This window comes from Episyrphus balteatus, chromosome 1 (genome assembly GCF_945859705.1).
Source record: "Episyrphus balteatus chromosome 1, idEpiBalt1.1, whole genome shotgun sequence".
Taxonomy (NCBI): Eukaryota; Metazoa; Arthropoda; class Insecta; order Diptera; family Syrphidae; genus Episyrphus; species Episyrphus balteatus.
The window spans coordinates 100,025,621-100,039,992 of record NC_079134.1 but is presented as its reverse complement, the minus strand read 5'-3'; the positions used below and the strand labels follow the sequence as shown (position 1 = coordinate 100,039,992).

General features: G+C 32.5%; 1 protein-coding gene across 5 annotated transcripts in view; it reads left to right on the top strand.

Moving 5' to 3' along the window:
• The window catches only part of LOC129906871 (uncharacterized), a 59,708-nt gene extending 46,251 nt beyond the window's left edge, over positions 1–13,457 (top strand). For all 5 annotated transcript variants that reach the window (XM_055982829.1, XM_055982827.1, XM_055982828.1 and 2 more), the window contains 5 exons: positions 2,935–3,061; positions 9,154–9,274; positions 9,754–9,830; positions 11,239–11,620; positions 11,681–13,457. In XM_055982829.1, the coding sequence (XP_055838804.1) occupies positions 2,935–3,061; positions 9,154–9,274; positions 9,754–9,830; positions 11,239–11,620; positions 11,681–13,325 (2,352 nt within the window). In that variant the 3' untranslated portion in view covers positions 13,326–13,457. The remainder of the gene's footprint in view (positions 1–2,934; positions 3,062–9,153; positions 9,275–9,753; positions 9,831–11,238; positions 11,621–11,680) is intronic.
• The last annotated feature ends 915 nt before the right edge of the window (positions 13,458–14,372 follow it).

Below are 14,372 nucleotides of genomic sequence, written 5' to 3'. Positions count from 1 at the left end.
ACCTTTGGATGTAAACATTGAAAGACCATTAGAACTCAAAAATCAAATGTATGTTATAATAAGAGTATTAGATATAAAACACAGAGAAAACTACACGAAAAAAGCATTAGAATCAGAAAACCGACTCATATACCCAACTCTAGTCCATAACCTCAACGAAAATAATTATTTCAAAGACTCGAATAGCTGCAGAAAAATATCGTTGTTGTTTAGAGCGAGAGGGGAACTCCTCAACTTGAATGGAACGTCTTTCAACAATAGCGAAACCAATTACTGCACACTATGTAATCAACATGCTAGAGAAGACACGTTTCATTTCATGGGTATTTATCCAAATTGAGAAACTGGAGGATGCAGTATTTCCAAAAACCAACTTTAACCCTAGAGGAAGCAATACATAAATATTGCAATGAAGCTCTAAATTATAAAAGACTAATTATTACGGAACTTATTTAGAATATTTAAGCTACATATATGTATGAACCTATTATATACTATTATATAGGTCCCTCAGACAGACGGCAAATTTCGCCATTGTCACTTCATTCATTTAGAAGAATTGTAACAAAACAAACTGTCAAAACTGTGTTAAATAAATGAATCTTAATCTAATCTAATCTATTCAAATATTTTTTTTTGTGTTTGAAGTCAATCAGTAAGAAAATAGCATCTATCGCTTAAACGATGGAAGATTGTCCCTCAATCCAATATATTTGTTTTTTCTTTAATTTCCTAGACAATCTTCGGCATCAATTAATTTATGAAAATTTAAGCAAAATTTTTGAAATAGACTATAGACTTTAAAGTATTTTTAATTACCGACGTTTGAAAAAAAAGATCATCAAAATCTAAGCTGTTCGGCCGGGTTTCCTAATATTGCCTTTTTTTAGCTTTAGTTACTCCACTAATATGATCGAAATTAAATGATGAATAATTTGCGAAATTAATTAAAGCTAAAGTAAGATTAAGATTAGGGTGAGAGGTGGGAATAATTCGCCTTATCACTGCGGCCTCTGATGGGCCTATTGTGATTTCCTCTTTTTAGAGTTCACGTAGAAATCCTGAGTTTAGAAAACTTAGTATGTTTCTGAGTGAACTAGCGGCGATGTTTTCCGCTTCGAGATAATACCCTCCGAGGTGACGTCGACGCCGACGTGTATTGATTAAGCAATTACAGTGACACAATATGTGTTCTGCTGTTTCTTCGTCTTCGTTACACATTCTGCAGGTATCGTCTTGTGTAATGCCCATGGTCTTGAGGTGTTTTTTTACTGAGCAGTGTCCAGTAAGGAAGCCTGTGGTTATGCGAATCTGACTCCTGGTGAGTGTGAGGAGTTGTTTCGTTCTGGCGTGGGAGATGTTTGGTATAAATTTTTTGGCTTGTCTGTTACCTTCCGTATGCGTCCAGTAATGATTAGCCATATCTCTTAGCCATTTATTAATGTAATGTTTTGCAGTGCTCGTTGGTATGCCACAGAATGGTCTTCGCATCATGAATGTAGATGCGGAACCTTTTCTGACTAGTGTGTCTGCTATTTCATTCCCAACGTGACCGCTGTGACCAGGTATCCAAATGAGTTGAACTCTGTTTGTACTGGCAAGCTGGTGTAGAAGTTGTATACAGTCCCATACCAGCTTTGAGGTGACTTCATTGCTCCCAAGAGCTAGGAGTGCGGCCTTGCCGTCAGAGAGAATATAAATTTTTTTGTTTATTACAGCTCTGTTTAAGTTTTCTCTGAGGCAGAGTTCAATTGCGAATATCTCTGCTTGGAATACGGAATTGAAGCTGTCCATGCTCTGGTGCAGATAAGTTTTGGTGTTCATTCCGAATACTCCAGCCCCAACACCTTCATTTGTTTTGGAGCCATCTGTGTACCATACATGAGACTCGCTATTGAAGATGGGTCTGTTCTGTTCCCACTCATGTCGAGAGGGGAATGTGACCTTATAGTTTTGGGTGAAGTAATATCTTGGGAGACAATTGTCTACTAGAGATATTTTAAGTAATTCTTCCTTATTTAATTCAGTGAGAGTATCAGAGTGAATTATCTTGGAATTAGAGTTATCTTCTGCGATGAGCCTGTAGCCGTTGACGATGGCTTCTTTCTTTAGTAGGAGATGGAGTGGTGGTAGGTCTGTGATAACTTCTAACGCTGCTGTGGGGGCTGTTCTCATTGCTCCTGTAATATTTATACAAGCTAGTCTTTGTAGTTTATTGAGGTTGGCTTGTACTGTTTTTTGTTTTGTTTTATGCCACCAGACCGGTGCAGCGTATGTTATAATTGGTCTGGCAATGGCTGTATAGAGCCAGCGAGAGATTTTGGGGTTGGCACCCCAGTTTTTACCAGTTAGACAATTGCTGGTCCATAAGGCAGTCCTGGCTTTGTGAATGGTTTTCTGTATATGAGAGTGCCAGTTGAGTTTTTCGTCCAGGGTAACCCGTAGATATTTAACTTCCTTTGAGAATTCTATCGCTTCACCGAATAGAGAAGGCTTTATAAGTTTTTGTTTGTTTCTTTTTCTGGTGAAGGCGACTATGGTACTTTTTTTAGGGTTGACGTTAAGTCCAACTTTTAGGCACCAGTTTGCGACTAGATTGAGTGCTCTTTGTAGAAGATTCGAGATCGTGTCTTCGAATTTACCTTTAATGAGAATCACAATGTCGTCAGCATAGCCCTGATAAAGCTAAATAAAATATTTGAAAACTAGAATATGGGAGCTTTCAAATGCTCGACCTGGAAGATTCATTTCTCACTTATCTTTAAAAAGCGAAATTGTTTTGACCCTTACATTTTTACTAATTTATTGTACTGTAAATTTAAAATATTCATAATTAAATCACCAAAAATTGTTATTTTCTAGATATAGTCTGATATGTAGCTTTATTTTAAAATAAATTAAAATTTATCTTACTCATTATTGTTATAATTTCAGGTTGGTGGGCACACCCGCCTACTCCTGCTTAATCAAAGTACTGTTATTAAGCCATTAAATCTTCGTGAATTGGGTTTTTATCAAAACATTCCACAAGAAATCCAGAAGTTTGTTCCAAAATACAAAGGTAAGGCTATAAAGACCAATGTTATTCTTACATACTTACTACTTTTTTATAAACACAAACATTTTTGTTAAAGAAAATAATATTTCGTTTTGTTTGTATCCGTTTGTCACATTGCTCATAAAGTTTGCTTTAACTTTGTCTTTTTCATTTAAAATCATCAATCGAAATAAAAAAAAATAGTTAAAATAAATAAAGAAAGACAAAAAAAAAAAAAATATAATGAAATTGTATATCATTTTTACAATTTATTTAAAAACCATCACTGTACCTGACTTACATCTATATTGTAATTGTAGTTTATAAGAAAGATCTGTAATAAAAACAATAAAACAAACAAAAAAAATAAAAAAAAACTAACTTTTCAAAAGTAAAATGAAAAAAAAATAAATACAATAAACTTATCCAGACCATATAGTAATTTTTTAAGCGTATGTCAACGCGTATTTTGTTTCTAACCGTTGGTTGCGTAAATACCTACTTGAAAAAAGTGAAGTTTTATTTGTTATATTATAATCAAGGGCGTAATGGGTAAGTCCTTTTTCATTTTAAGAAAAACTAGAACTATTATTTAATTATTTTTTTAGATTTTGTGTCTTAAGAGTCTTTTAAGAAAAAGTCCACAAGCAAACATCTCAAGTTGGCCTAAAAGTTCTGGTGCAATTACTGGAATTGGCAGAGACTTTACAGCATTGGTATACTCGTAGCCATGTAATTAAAGCTTGCTGATTACTTCTGGTATATTGTACATATTAAATTATTTTTGTTATATAAATGACTGATTATAGGTAAATAATTTAAAATTTACTTAGGTTATTAAAAGTTTGAACTTTGTTAAGTAGGTTTTTAGTTGGTCTAGATTTATTTAAACTCCATAGGTAAATTAAATATTAAGAAATCAGTCTGTGTTGAATAGTAAACATTTTTTAACTAAAAATCATTTGGTAAAAATTAAATTCACTGTCCCACCGTCTTGAGAGAATTGTTGAAATGTTGAACGAACCACTCATGTGCTCATTATGCCCAGTCAGTGGGATTGTATGGTTTTGCTCACTGACACATGCCGTTTTGAAATTACCCCATGTAAGCTCATGTCTTTAACTATTAATTTTATTTAAAATATCTATCACCATTTTAAATGACCTAAACTTTTATTATTTTATGACCAAAAGTTATAAATGATTGATTGCCGCAATTGGGCTCATTTAACTAACTACATAAGTAACTAACTTTCACTTAAATAATTATTCAGTCAAAAGAATCTGTAACCATCGAAAAAAAAACTCAAAGCAAATATGAGAACCCGCTAGAAAAAGAGGCGAGAGGTGAAGGCTTATGAAACTAACAAGAAGCTTTAAGTAAAATCTAAGGTTAATGTGGAATCCAATGAAACAAAAACTGAAACAATCCAACATCCCCGAATAAAGTAATAGTCACTTATGTTAAAACTTAATAAAAAAAAAACTTTGTTTTACTATGAGCAAAAATACAAACCATATGGTAAAAGAATGTTTTTTTTCAACTCGTCCAACTCTTTGTTTATTGTTGGGTTTTAAAGAGCAATATCTTGCAGTAAATAATAATTAAACGCCAAACTTATTCGAAAAAAAACTTGAGACTGCAGACATGCTGCTGAGTTTTGGGCAAACTGTAAAATGAAACACAACATTCAAGTGACTTCATTTATTGAAATCGAAGATCTCGCAAAACACTTCTAAATGTTAACAAAAGACATTTTGTCATCATTCCAATTTGACAAATTTTTCATGAGAACGAAGATGCACATTTTAACTGTGAAGAGGTTCGACTTGTGTTAAAACGGCCAAGTCTCCGGGATCAAACGGTACACCCACCGAAAGAATTATAAAGGCAGTCGATTTTATTCGTTTTTAAAACATATAAAGTCCTTGCACGAATAAGAAGACAAGTATATACTGGATTGTTTGCCACCCTTTATTTTTATTTAATTCCTTAGACTTAATTTAAACAATTATTTGCGTTTCTGGAGCGAAATAATTATAAAGGTACAGCTGATTTTCACATTAAAAAAGTGGTTTAGCGAGATCAAATGTAACCAAAAGTAAGCAAAACTGTTGGAAAATGAATTTAAACCCATTTTGAACATTTTATAAATAAAATTTTGTCGGTTATTTTTAAATAAGGCGTGCAAAAACCCTTGACGCAGGCAGAAATGGGCAAAATTAAGGCTTAACATGAAGTGGGCTTGTTCAACCGCGAACAATCTGGAGGAATAGAAAGTTCCGATTGTGTAATTGATAATTTAATTAACAAAGGTGACAAGTATGGTTAACTAAAACGATCAGGAAGGAAGCCTTTGGTCGGAAGAAAGCCTTTGGTCGAGAGAGAGCCAAAAGGGACAAAAAATAAAGTAATTTTCAGGAGAATTTGACAGCAAGAGAAGTTTTCAAATAAATAAACTTGGTAGTGGGAGTACGACAAGTGCAGCAAATAATTAATTCGGACTTCATCCCATTTAAGCGCGGACCAACCGACCTCTAAGCGATCCCAAAACATATAATAAGCTTCTAATAACATGCTAGCACTGAAATTGTATACCTTTATATTCTTTCTGGTTGAAAACTACCGATTTAGACATTTTCTCGTCTACCCTTTTCGTGTGGCATGCGAAAAACGTACTCGCCATTTAGCGTTTAGTACTCTTTGCAAAGTTTTTCTCCATTTTTCAAAATGATTATCACCAAAACGATAATCGTTAACGATATTGTCATTCATTTGCCCTCCGTAACTCTATCAATATGGTCTCATCTGTCATCAGGAAATTGTAACTCTATAAATATGGTATCATCTGTCATCAGGAAATTGTATACTTTTGGGTTCTTGATGAAGTACTAATTGAGTTTATGAAGAAAAAAATTAAGTGCAATCTCCCCAAAATAATTCCAAAAGTAGCAACTTAAATTAACCATAGAGAGAATGTGTTTTACTTTATAAAGCGAAGGTGGAAGGAAAGGTAGAAATGAAAATATTGTGAATATAATATTGTTTTTTTTTTTTTTTTCTTTAATTGTTAATTAATTTTGTTTACTGCAGAAAATGTTATTTTTAGTTATTTACATAAACATTTTCTTTAAAATTTCTTTAAATAAATAAAAAAAAAATGGTGTTTACAAATTCATGCAGAATACTATCTTGCAAACAATCGTTTTATGATTAAAATCCTTTTAAAAGGAAATAAAGCCTCCAGGGGATAATTCCTTTTCGTTTGGGCAATAACACCTGCAAGGGTTATTGCCGCGGGTGTTATTGCACTGCACAAAATAAATACTCCATGGCTTCTTTCTGCATTTTCGCAAACTTTTTGACACTCTCTTAAATACTTATCTCTATTAACGAGTGTATCAGCGCGATACACAAGTTAAATTACAATATTAAGAGTTGTTTTCATAAATAAACATATTTTACAGGAAAGAAAATGAATGATTTCTTCCATCGCATGCATCTTATATTCGATGTAATATATGTAGAAATTTATAATAAGAAGACATAGATAGATAACAAAGTTCGCTCAAAAAAAAAAAAAACAGATTTTAAATAAATATCTTTGTTCGTCGTTAAAAAAAGAAAAGAAATGTACATAATTTAATCCATTCGAAAAAACTTGGACAAACAATTACCAATCACAAGAGAATTAATTAACACTAGAAAAATAACGTATGATTTTCAAGTGCAAACGATTCTGAAAATGAGTTGTGCTTTTAAACGAAATAAGAGATCATTGAAGGAAAGTTTCTTTTACTGAGTCATTTTTTGTTATTTTATTTTACCTTTTTTGCTGAGTCATTAATATATATAAAAGTTTTTTTCAACAATTTCAATTCCATTCGTTTTGGAAATTTGCTACGAATAAAAAAAAACAATCACAGAGCCCGTTTTTAATGGAATATTTATACAAATCGTCATTACGAAGAGATTTTGTAATTGTTTTTCGTAATTCTATGGGAGCTATTTCGTGATTATATGGGAACTATTGAGCCCTATCCTGAATCTGCAGGGGAATTTTGTTTCCCACGGAAATTTTTGGTCAATCGTGAATCTCCCTCGGAATTAATTTCCAGGGAACAAAAAATCGTATGAAATGACAGCTAAATTTCCCTGGAAATTTTGTTGCCCATATCAATAAATTCCGAGGGAAACTTTTCATGATCATTTTCGTTCCCATGTTTAAAACATAGGTAACATTTCCAGGGAAATTTTTATTCAGGATTGCCCCCATTGTCAATAAAAATTTCCGTGGGAATGTTTCCCATGCTTTAAACATGGTAACGAAAATGGTCATGAAAAGTTTCTTTCGGAATTTATTGGTATCGGCAATGAATTTTCCTGTCTAACGTCATTTCATACGATTTTTTGTTCCCTGGGAATAAATTCCCTAGGATCGCACAAAAAATTCCGAGGGAAAAAAATATTCCGAGGGAAACAAAATTCCCCTGGAGAATCATTATAGGGCCCTATGAAATGCAAGCTTCTTTGAAAATTGTTGGTGCATTGGTAACCAATAACAGTTTATGTTTGAATTCTTTTCATAGTATCATTGTGAAATAGAAAACGCGATATAAGGTAAATAATAAATAAATTACTTTAACTATTGTATGAACTATATAATATTAAGTACCATTTGGTATAGTTTTATGTGATTTTTTGTTTATTTTTGTTTCTTCTTTTTTTCTCTCTCTATTTTCCTTGTCTTTGCCAAGGTTGTGCACTATATTATCTTGCGACATGATTATTAATGAACGAAGTGTAAATCAAAAAGAAGGATGCGTTAAAAAAAATGTACTTAAAAAAAATCCGCATAAAAGGTTTACATATATTTTTATATAAAAACAACCGTATTATGTGAACTAAATTTGATTCATAATATTTTACTATTTAACACAAATATATGTGGGCGCCCTCTGTTGGTGTGTGTATGAATTATAATTTCAGCGAAAATACAAAATCACACCCCTAAATCATAACTTGATTGACAACTGTGTGTCATTATGTCTCATCTTCCATGTGTACGCTCTCTGCTTATGTGTGTTTGCTTTCATCCACCAAAAAATAAGGAGAAATTCGTACGTTTCTTCATTCGTTGATCCTTTTTTAAGGGTTTGTATGCATATTCCGTATATACATAATTTATATTATTAATATTTTCATATTATTATTCTTTGTTATTTAAAAACTTAAAACTATAGTTATATCAAACAAACATTGGAAGTATGTATACATTTTCTAAGAACTTTTTGTAATTTTTGAAAACAAAAATAACAATTATTAAATCATTAATTGTTGTAGATTAACTGGTTATAGATTAAAATGTATACAAATAGCCAAACCCGAACAGAACTAATTTTTCTTTAAATAATCAAGCACAATTTGACGTTTACACCACGTTCTTTTTATTATATTTTGAATCATGGATGATAGTGGTGGCAGCATCTTTTTTAATCCTAATCATTAAATAGATGCCTACCTGTGTTTAAATTGGAATAAATCTCGTAGGGTTGCAAGAGAACCGAGTACTTTTCAATAGATTAAATTTGCATTTTAGTAAAAACGAATAACTGTTGAAACATACACACTATCAGTTTTGAAATTATGAATTTATATTTCTGCAAATTTTGCAAAACTTTAATGTTATGGTACAGATAAGAGAATAAACATGAATTGGTGGTACTTTCATTTTCCAAACCAATCATAAATACTCTTACACCAATCTTCTTGGTCAATTAAGCATATTTGTTACGTTTTTCTTTTTTTCTTAAGCCTTTTTTCTTTCCATTTGTAATCGAAACTTTTAAAAGTCATTTTTATTTTTGTGTAAACGTTTAAATGTGCAGTTTAAATAAACATTGCTTTTGATTACCACAAATATTTCCATTTTAAAAACACCATTAAGCAATAAACTTGAACTCATCTTAAGGTTACATTGCATTCATTATCAAAGTTGTCAGTGATCTCATTTAAAAAAAAAATTATTTTATCCAAAAACATAAAATTTTTATGCTTGAAAGTAGATTTAAAATAAATTCAAAAAATCCTAAAATTCTGTTACATTTTCGTTTTAGGTGTTATGCAAGCAACAACAATGGGTGGCACCAAATTAGAAAAACGTTATTCGCCAAGCTTCCGTGAAGAACATGTTCGTAAAATCAGTGCCTCAAAAAGGAAACGGGATGATGTCTTACGGTTAGTATTATTTTATCGACACAATAATTTAAAAAAAAATGAAAATGTACGTTTTTTTTAGATGATATAAGAATAATATGACATAATTGAAATTAGAATGAATCATGGGTAAATAAAATTAATAAACAAAATATTAATGTATCGTTATTTATTTAATCATCTTCAGCCAAAATGATTTACAAAAACAAAAATGTTTTTTTTAGGAATAAAAGTCAGTCGCGCACCCGTCACCTCACACGTACTTTAGCCGTCTAAAAATGAATCGAAATTTCTTCTTTGTAATGATTTAAAACAAATTGCGTTTCCTCTCTTAGAAATATATAAAAGTTGTTAAAAAAATTGATTCCTTAATTTTTAAGTGTAACAGAAAATAATTCAAAAATAAAGTTAAAATTTAATTAAATAAAAAAATAAAACAAAATACAATTAAAATAAAATAAATAAATAAGACTTTTAATTATGTTTTTTTTTTTTTACAGGATGAAAGTTCATAAAAATGGAAATGCAGCCGATGTAATAAAGAGTATTTCTCAATTAGACAACACAAACAAGCAATGTTAGTATCCGAAAAAAAAACAACTTCATAACTCCAAATATCACGAAACTCACTTAAAAGCCAAAAACAAACATTCAGAATGATAAAAAAGGATTGCTTTTATGACTTGGAGAACCACAATGCGTGTATATGGGGTTCATTAGCTTTTCTATTTGTTGGTTTATTTTGTTCGAAACTATTTCTTACAATCCGAAAAAAAATTATGCGATTTTTTTTAAATATATGGCTGAATTCATTTACGCATCAAAAATATTTCTTGTGCAAACGAGATGCTTTGTAGGTAAAGTAGTGTTTTCTGTCCATGCACAAAAGCCCCCTTTCTTTGGAGGTGGTAGTTTACTCATGAGTAGATAATCTAGTATATTTACTACTTGAACTACTCACGCTTTTCTGCCGAGTAGATGGAAATTACATCGATTCGATGAAAGTGCTTTCCATTGAAAATGAAAACAACTAGCAGTAGTTTGCTACCTCCCAAAGGAACAGTTTGTGAATTCAGCCTATATTATCTCATTAATACGACCCCATACAAACCCAAACAAAATATAAGTAGGTATGCTAGTGTTTCTGTATGTTTCCGAACAAAACATTTGAACATTTAAAATTTTTCGTTTTCCTTGTTTATTGTTGTTCTATGTGCCTCTTTAAAAGAAAAGAATGATAATTGATCATCTCCATATACGCCAATAGATTGCTGATCGCTTTGTTTGTGACATACAAAGCCTAGATTCCTTTTCATCGTATGTTGTTATTGATATTCCAAGGTATTGTGCGGAATGTAAAGTATCATCTCGAATTCATTAGTTAACAATTTCTTAACTTCATAATGTCAATGTACAAAACCATATAAACCATGCAAGCTTATCTACGTCTGATTTAGACGCAATAATCATGTTGGGATCTAAACAAAAAACACTCTTAAGAGCAGCGTCGTTAAGTTTTCGATACCAACAGAGAGGTGACTAACAGTTGTGATAGAGCTTTTTCTAGTTTACACACATACCACTTTTTGTTTTCATGCCTTCAGGTGGCATCGTGTCGCAGCCTCATGCGGTCCTTACGTCCATTTGGCTTGTCATGCAGCCTTTGTGAATAGCAACTGAAATGGCATAAGTTTGCTCATAGTCAACTCCTAGTTCTTGTTGGCATCCAATTGCCACAAGTCGTACAACAAAAAATATCTAAAGCCTTAAAAAAAAGCTTATCAGTTTCAATTTGGTTTCGTTAAGTTAAAAATATTAAATTAATAAGTTGTGTTGAATTATTTAATCTTCAAAATAAGTTTCGCATAATTTTCATAAATCGCTTTGAGAATTCCGCCACAATAAGGGTTGAATCTTGTAGCTTCAACGCTATTAAACAAAATTAAACGCATACTCAATATTTTATTTAAAATTTTTAATTACAGATTTTCTTATGTTGGAGAATATAACATCTCAATTCAAAAATCCGTGCATATTGGATTTAAAAATGGGCACACGTCAACATGGTGATGATGCATCTGCAGAAAAGCGCACGAAACAAATGGCAAAGTGTGCAGCTAGTACATCTGCTTCTCTTGGCGTACGACTTTGTGGAATGCAAGTTTTCCAAGCAGATATGGATCAGTATGCTAAACGTGACAAATACTGGGGTCGTGAGCTTAACGAAGAAGGCTTCAAACAAGCATTGCATGATTTTTTTTACAACGGCTATAGATTAAGAACACGAGTCATCAAGAAAATATTGCAACGATTACAACAATTAAGGAGGGTTATTGAAAAACAATCTAGCTATCGGTTTTATTCTTGGTAAACAAATCATTTTAATTTTATCAGTGATACTTTTATTAATATTATTTATTATTTTAGCTCGCTTTTGATTGTATATGAAGGCTATGAAGAAAATCCTATGGTGCATCCAACAGATACCTTCTTTGCCATACCAACGACACTGGCATTACCACCGCCATCTTCAACTGAATGTTGTACTTCTCCGCAATACTACCAAGAACCAATATCCTCAGATCATCAAAATAACAGTGTTGAAGAAGATGATGACGAAGCAGAGGCAGACGATGAGGAGAACGATGTCAGTAGTTGCGGCCGCACACCCACTTCCAACCAGTGTTGTTACGATGCTGATGCATCGAACGACTCCACCGAGTTGAATCTCTCTTCATCGCACGAGGACAGCGATCATAACCATCGAATATCCACACCTGTAAGTTCTGCTTGTCGACACCATCGACACCAGAGACATAATCAACGCCATCAACACCAGCATAACAGTAATCACCATCATCGTCAAGGCCACCATCATCATCGTTATCATCGCCATCACAATCATGATGATTCTGTTGATGGTGATGTAGACGACGACGAAGAACATCATGCAAAAATCGAAATGAGCACAACAGCACATCATCGTGGGTTTGGTGAGGCAGCAGCTCGTGGAGTTAAATGTAGTAGTAGCAGTAGTAGCCCCCCATCATTACAGCACCATGGAACTACACAACAGCAATCTTCACCGTTCATTCCAATTTCTGAAGAAACAGTATTCTTAGACCCTGAACCACCTTTACCGAGTATTTCGACATCGAGTCCTCACTCTGGTGATTCCTGGATGAATTACAGTAGTAACAGCAGTGATGACTTTTCAGGTCTCTCTGAGCAAATAAAAGCAGTGACTTCAGGTCGTCAAACTGGAAATAACAGTTCAGATGAAGGAAGCTCCGACTATGACAACAGTCTGATGGGCCAAACTGAAGCACTTATGAAACGGTATAAGAGCGATGAGTCTTCCCCGAAATCAACTTCAAAAGGAGCTGTAAAACGACTTCGATGTAAAGATGATGAGGAAGACAATTTAATGGGCAAAACAGAAAATTCATCTTCAGTGGCAAAGAAATCTTCAACTGTTATTATGGAAGATTCACTTCTTAAGAATGTAGAGTCAGTAGACACATTAAAAACAGTTACTGCTCCGATAAGTGAGCAATCGTTGGGAAGTCTAATGGATACAGCTCAACAAAACGAAGTTCTGGCGAATGAAAGTAATAGCACTTTCCTTATGCCAAGTGATATTGCCCGCCGCCATTCGCATCCACATGATGAGTCTTCACCTGAAATAACCATCCCTGGACCCAATCAAACTACGCAACCTCAACGAAAATTATCTTCTGCGTCTGCACAACGCCAATCAATACCCAGGCAAAATCAAAATCAAAATCAAAACTTCCACCAGCAGCATCCCCATATTTACCATCAATTGCCACACACGTCCAAGTCATTGGACGCCAGTAGCAGCATTACAGCCACACATGATTCACGCTGCCTCGTAGATATCCGGATGATTGACTTTGCGCATACCGCCTTTGTGCCAACAAATGGTTGCTGTTTGCTGCCGTCACCACCATCGATGCCAGTGCACCATGGCCCTGATGGAGGCTTTCTCACTGGAATCGACAGTCTCAACAAGCTGTTGAGTGAGATACTTGTCGATGAAAATATATAAACTGAACAAAACGAAAAGAAACAATGTGGCGCTACAACAATTCAGAAATTTCTCAAAATAGTTGTAAATTACATACAATTAAAAATAATTTTCAATCGAAAATCAATTAATATATTATAATTAAACAACTCAGATTTTAACACTTTCTTTTTTGTTTGGTTTTATAGAAAAAATATTCTTAAAAACTCAAAGAAAATAACTGAAAATAATATATTATGTAAAAAAAATAACAAAAAATGATTATGAATTGGACGAAACTTCCCTCTGGAGGGATTTTCAAACACAGTATTTATTTTGCAAAGTTTTTTTTTCAATTGATTTTTCACTAAATAATAGTTTTAGGGTAAAATCTTCAAAACAAATTTTTATTCGTTTCAGATTCATTAAGTGAATAACAAAATAAATTAAACTTATTGGATAAATTTAGAAAAATACAATGTTTATGTTTTCTTAATATTGTACTATTCTCTTTAAAAATAGTTCCAAATTAAAAAAAAAAAAATCTTCAATAAGATGAAATCTTAAAAATGTTAGCTTAAAATCTTGGCCTCTCTTTTTAATGGAACAAAATTAAAATAGAATATATATTAAATAAACCAACATACTAACATATGTATAGTTACGAAATGTTAAACAAAAAAAAATTTTAACAACAATATAAAATGATACAAATAGGATATAGAACAAAGAATTAAGTAATACACATAAACAATAAAATTTAAATTTAAAAAGAAATGTTTTAATTTTTGGCGAATAGGGAAATCCGTTGTTATCATAATTATCTCATAATTGCTCGACTGGAGAAAGGAGAATGTCCATAAATATATACAAGCCTAATTTGATGTTTTGTTTTGACCTGTAGTCCAAAATAATTTATTTATTTCATAAAGTCCATAAAACAAAAACAAATTCTTGGTAACGATTTCTTCTTCTTTATATACAGGCCTATTATAGCTGTCAACTAGACAGGGATGGCGAAGCAATGGCACGCGTGCCATTGGTGGTACGCCATAAAATATTACCGGCACGCCAACAATTAACTAATTC